The following is a 5,947-nucleotide window of genomic DNA, read 5'->3' as shown; positions in this document are numbered from 1 at the left end:
TTATCCTTCCCATTAATCTATGGATGGTATGCAGTAGCAATTCTGTGACGCACTTCGTATCTTTTCAGCGCATTGGCAATAAATTTGTTGTTGAAATGAGTACCTTCATCGTTGATAATTGCTCATGGTACTCCAAAATGTGTGAATATAATCTTGTGTAATAATTTCAACACAGTCTTGGAATCATTACGAGGTGTGGCCAAGGCTTCAACCCATTTGGAAATGTAGTCTACCACCAAGAGTATGTATAGATCACCAAAGGATGAGGGGAAAGGTCTCATAAAATCGATCCCCCATACATCAAAGAGCTCAACTTCCAAAATGTTTTGCCATGGCTTCTCATTTCTCTTCGATATGCTCCCAGTGCACTGGCAACGATCACATGACTTATAGAATATATGTGCATCCTTGAACAAGGTAGGCCAGTAGAAGCCAGATTAAAGGACATTTGCAGCAGTCCTCATCCCACCAATGTGCCCTCCACACGGGGATGAATGACAATGAAATAAAATCTCCTTATTTTCTTCTTCAGGGAAGCACCTACATATTATTTGGTTGCCAAATTGCTTGAATAGGAATGGTTCATCCTAGTAATAGTGGCGTACATCATGTCTAAATTTTCTTCTGATCTGGCTAAATAAATTTGGAGGCATAACACCACTAACAAGAAAGTTAACTACGTCAACATACCACGGCACAGCCGTGGCAAATAAAATTTTCTCATCAGGGAAATCCTCTTGAATATCCTTCATGTCATGACTAATGTTTTTGTTCTCTAGCCTAGACAAATAATCTGCTACTTGGTTTTCAGTACCCTTCTATCATTTATCTCTAAATCTAATTCTTGCAATAATAATATCCATCTAATAAGCCTAGGCTTTGCATCTTTTTTATTAACTAAGTACTTAATGGTAGAGTGATCAGTATGTACGATAACCTTAGTTCATATAAGATATGGCCTAAACTTGTCAAAAGAAAATACTACAATAAGCAATTCTTTTTCAGTGGTGGTATAATTAAGTTGTGCATCATTAAGGGTACGACTAGCATAATAAATGACATGGAAAATTTTACCTTTTCTTTGCCCTAGCACTGCCCCTACCGCATAGTCACTTGCATCACACATCAGCTTAAAAAGATCATCCTAGTCAAGTGGTACAATAATTGGTGCCGAGGTGAGTTTTTTCTTCAAATCAATGAATGCGTTGAGGCATTCATTGTTGAACACAAACGGTTGATTTTGTTGAAGTAGCATACATAGAGGCTTCGAAATCTTTGAAAAAATATTTTATGAATTGCCTGTAGAATCCTGCATACCCTAGGAAACTTCGTATGCCCTTTACGGTGGTGGGTGGAGGTAAATTCTCAATTACATCTACTTTGGCTTTATCCATTTCGATGGCTTGGTGAGAAATTTTGTGTCCCAACACAATTTCTTCGGTCACCATAAAGTGACATTTTCCCAGTTTATCACAAGGTTGGACTCATCACATCGCTTCAGCACTTTAGATAAATTGTCGAGGCATCGGTCAAAGTCGTGGCCTGAGACAGAGAAGTCATCCATAAATATTTCCATGAAGTCTTTCACCATATCTGAGAAAATGGCCATAATACACCTCTGAAAAGTTGCTGGAGCATTACATAGTCCGAACGAGATTCTTCTAAAGGCATAGGTACAATACGGGTAGGTGAAAGTGGTATTTTATTGATCTTTAGGTGCTACGACGATCTGATTGTAACCAGAATATACGTAAAGGAAACAATAAAATGCCTTGCCTGCTAACCTATCAAGCATTTGATTAATGAAAGGGAGAGGAAAGTGGTCTTTCTTTGTTGTCTTGTTGAGCTTCCTGTAATCCGTACATATCCTCCATCCCTTGAATTTTCTTGTAGTCAAAAGCTCATCATTCTCATTCTTAACCATGGTCATGCCACCCCTCTTTGGCACGCATTGCACTGGACTGACCCATGAACTATCAGATATTGGATAAACCACTCCAGCATCCAGCCATTTTATGATTTCCTTCATCACCACTTTTTTCATTATCGGGTTAAGTCTCCTCTGTGGTTCCACATAATTTCTATGGCTATCTTCTAATTGGATCTTGTGCGTGCATATTGTAGGGATGATTCCCTTTAAATCTGCCATGGTTCACCCAAGAGCTTTTTTGTGCTATGACAAAACATTCAACAAACTTCCCTCTTGCTTGGGGGTTAGATTAGCATAAATTATAACTGGTAAAGTTTCGTCACTACCTAAATAAGTGTATTTCAAATGTGATGGCAATTGTTTAAGTTATAAGGTAGGTGCATGTTGTAGTGAAGGTTTTGGAGGAATAAATTCATTCAAATCAAGGGGTTCGAATCTCATACCTAGTCTAGCTTGAAGTAAAGTAGATTGTTCTTCTTCCAATGAATTTTCCTCAGACTTTGGAAATGTTATACTCTCAGTGTGTCTTTCATCTATTTCAGTTGAGAAACTTTCGCCTAGGTAAATATTTTTGTTTGCTTCATTCAGAAAAAATTTTGCGTGATAACAAGTGTTGTGTTCCTGATATTGTAAAACATCATCTTGGCCAAAAATTTTACAGTCTTTGCAAAATTTGTTAACTCATTAAGATGTGAAAAGTTCCCTTGACCATAATTTTCTGTTCCAGCTTCGTCCAATGAATTAATGTCTTCAATGTAATGGCATTCTTTAAAATCATCAATGTATTTAAGAGTGTTGAAGACATTGATTATGATGATTTGATCAGCCACCCTCATCGTGAACTCTCCCTTCGCACAATCTATTAGAATACGCCTTGTAGCTAAGAATGGACGTCCAAGGATAATAGGGGCATTTTCATTGGCTTCACAGTCTAAAATGAGAAAATCAACTGGGAAGACAAACTTGTCCACAATAACAATTACATCTTCAATTCTGCCTTCGGGACAAACATGTGATCGATCAGCTAGTTGTAAAGTCACAGTGGTTAGTCGAGCATTACCCATTCCAATTTTCAAAAAGATGGAATCGGGCATCAGATTTATGTTTGACCCCAAGTCGTAAAGAGCTCTTTCAACATATGTATCACTAATGGAACATGGTATAATAAAGCGACCAGGATCTTTTTGTTTTAGAGGATTTTTACTCATTGGCGAACAACCTTCTGTTGTCGTGGCTACATTTTCCATTCTTTCCACCTTTCTCTTCTTTGTGACAATGTCTTTCAGGAATTTGGCATAGGAAGGCATCTTCTCAATGGCTCCAAGTAATGGAACATTGATATGCAACTGATCAAGGACATCAACAAATCTTTTGAAATGATTCTCGTCATTATGTTTCTTCAACCACTGAGGGAAAGGTGGCGGAGGTCTAACTTTATTCTCTACAGGTGGTGAAGCAACTTTTTCCTTGGCAAATAATTTTTCACTATTAGTATGTTGACTTGTCGAACCCTCATTCCTTTCCTTCTCCTTAGCTAGTTTTGTGATTTCAGTAATCTCATATTGATTTTCAAGTTCTTAATGTGTGGTGCCTTCGCTAAAATTTTTTGGTTGCTCTCCACTGAACTTATCCTCTATATTAATCTGAATACCACTCCTCAACGTGAGCGCACTGCATTGCTCCTTTCCTTGAGGCGTAGTGACCTGAGTGTCGCTAGGGAGACTTCCTTGTGGGCGCGAATGTAATGCCATGGCAATTTGTCCCACTTGATTCTCCAATGCCCTCAACGATGAGCTGTGGCTTTGTAATAGAGCTGATTGGCTTTGTAATAGATTTCCTTGATTCTTGATTGTTGATGAGTTTTCCTGTATCATGGTCTTTGTTGAAGCCATAAAATCTTTTGATGAGGCCATAAATTCCTGCAGTGAAGCTTCAAGAGTGTTAGAGTTTGAAGATGCGTTACTTTTATTATTACCTTGCCATGGCATATGTTGATGTTGCGAACTTGAGTGTTCAAAAACATTTTGTTGTGGCCTATTAAAATTTCATACATAATTGTTATTGTTATTTCCTTGATTACCCCACGAAAAATTTGGATGTTGTCGCCATCTAGGATTGTATGTATTGGAATAGGGGTTGTTGTTGTTGCTTCTATTGAAGTTGCCCAAAAAATTGATGGACTCCTGGCTTTCTGGTTATTCACTCTCATGATGGTTTCCTCGGCATAAAATGCATAATGAGTTAGTTTCCTTGACTTCTTTCACCTCACTAGAACGCTGCAAATTTTTAAGCATGTTAGTTATAGCATAAAGTTGGGCAGAAACTGAATTCTTACTGTCAAGTTCATATGCCTTAGATATTCTTTTGTCAGTCCCAAGTCTTGCAAATGGAAATTGATAGTCAATATTGGCTATCCAATCGAGGATATCAAAGGATTCCTCAGGTGATTTGTCGAGCAAAGTGCCATTTGCCAACGCATCTAACATCATGCGAGTAGGTGCATTGACTCCATTGTAAAATATCACAACTTGAGTCCAGTCATGGAATCCGTGGTTAGTGCACTTGCGAAGCAAGCTTTTATATATGTCCCAGCACTCGTACATAGATTCCTCATCACCTTGGCGAAAACTCAAAATGTCATTGTGGAGTTGGGTGTGCATGTGGGGCGGGTTGTAATGAAGAATAAAACGTTTGCATAAATCAACCCAAGATCCCATTGATCTAGAAGGAACTACACTAAGCCAAGCTCTTGATTGGTCACGTATAAGGGAAAAGTTTAAGCTTCAGTACATCTTCATGTACTCCTTGTTGCTTGAAGAAATCGTACACTTCAAGGAAGGCATGGACATGTTGTCTAGCATCCTTATTACGGGAGCTACCAAATTAACCGATGGAGTTTAGCATATTGAACATCACCGGTTTAAGTTCAAAATGGGTTTCATGTATGATACAAGCATGCCCTAGTCCACTTGGTGAGGTAAGAATTGCACTTTGATCGTAGGACCTAGGAAGGTAGCAAGTGTTCCTAAAATAAGAAGACATAAAAGAAAATGGTTAAGTATGAATGAATAAGTTGGTAAGATAAAAATGACAATGGAATAGATGACGATGATGATATGATTGAAAGGATTTAAAGAAGTTTTTGTATATGGAACAATGTTATGGTGATGGAAGAAAGAAGCATAGAAATGGTAGTGAAGAATGAAGATAGTATCTCAAGAAACAAATGAATCAAACTAAGCTATATTAAAGCTTAACCCTATACCTTATAGAAACTTGAGGGATGGTGTTTAAGGACTTTGACCCTTTAGGTATATAAAACCAAAAGAACCAAAAGTAGCAGGGTGGATAGAAGATTGGTGAAGCCAGAAGCACAAGAGCACTTGATAAGTCGATATAGTTCTCAAAGAACTAGAAAGAGAAAAAAATCTCACAAGTTTTGATTAAACAAAGTTAGTTTGATTACAAAATGAAAGCTAAACTATTTATAGGCCTAAATATGTCTAGGATGTACATAAAAGATTTAATGAGTGAACATTCATGGATGAATGTTCATCCTTTAGGGAAATACAATGTACGGTCAATGGTGAATGTATGATGAATTAAATGAAAAAAATCTTCATGAATGTATCTTCATGGCCGAATCCTTCTTCCCATATGTGAACATGTTGATTTGTCTTCTTTGGATGAATGTTCATGAATGTATCTTGGCTGAAATTCTTCCCCCTAGTGTGAACAAGACCATTCTGCTTCTTGCATGAATATGCATGAATGGATGAATTTAAAAGCCTTTGAATGAAACCTTGCACCTTCTCACAAATGTTCTGATTCATTTTAATATTCTTTTCTTGTCCATTCATGTCTCCATTAATGCCTCCTATGCATAAGTCCTTTGAAGGAGATGAATGGTTGCAAATCTCGTATTTATTTCCAGCCTACACTCTCTTCAGTAATATAGGAATATCTCGAGCTCGCGATATCATATTGATGCGATTAAAAGTGAGTTGAAAAGATAAT

General features: G+C 37.5%; 1 protein-coding gene across 1 annotated transcript; it reads right to left on the bottom strand.

Moving 5' to 3' along the window:
* Positions 1–2,514: 2,514 nt before the first annotated feature.
* On the bottom strand, positions 2,515–4,416 carry LOC120204447. The gene is made up of 3 exons (XM_039204536.1): positions 4,195–4,416; positions 3,582–3,849; positions 2,515–3,464 (listed from the first exon to the last, which is right to left on the bottom strand). Exons 1-3 carry the CDS (start codon positions 4,414–4,416, stop codon positions 2,515–2,517), a joined length of 1,440 nt encoding a protein of 479 aa, XP_039060467.1.
* Positions 4,417–5,947: the final 1,531 nt, after the last annotated feature.

Source organism: Hibiscus syriacus, unplaced genomic scaffold, assembly GCF_006381635.1.
Source record: "Hibiscus syriacus cultivar Baekdansim isolate YM2019G1 unplaced genomic scaffold, ASM638163v2 tig00010927_pilon, whole genome shotgun sequence".
Lineage (NCBI taxonomy): Eukaryota > Viridiplantae > Streptophyta > Magnoliopsida > Malvales > Malvaceae > Hibiscus > Hibiscus syriacus.
Note: the sequence above shows the minus strand (reverse complement) of the source record. Positions and strands in the feature narration are given on the sequence as shown.

Excerpts from the sequence above, each read along its gene's own strand:
- LOC120204447 (XM_039204536.1), bottom strand. The coding sequence starts at position 4,416 with ATGTTAGATGCGTTGGCAAATGGCACTTTGCTCGACAAATCACCTGAG. Across the intron at positions 3,850-4,194 it reads ATTTGCAGCGTTCTAGTGAG|GAATTTATGGCCTCATCAAA; the intron begins GTGAAAGAAGTC and ends GCTTCACTGCAG. Across the intron at positions 3,465-3,581 it reads TGCGCTCACGTTGAGGAGTG|CTAAGGAGAAGGAAAGGAAT; the intron begins GTATTCAGATTA and ends TCACAAAACTAG.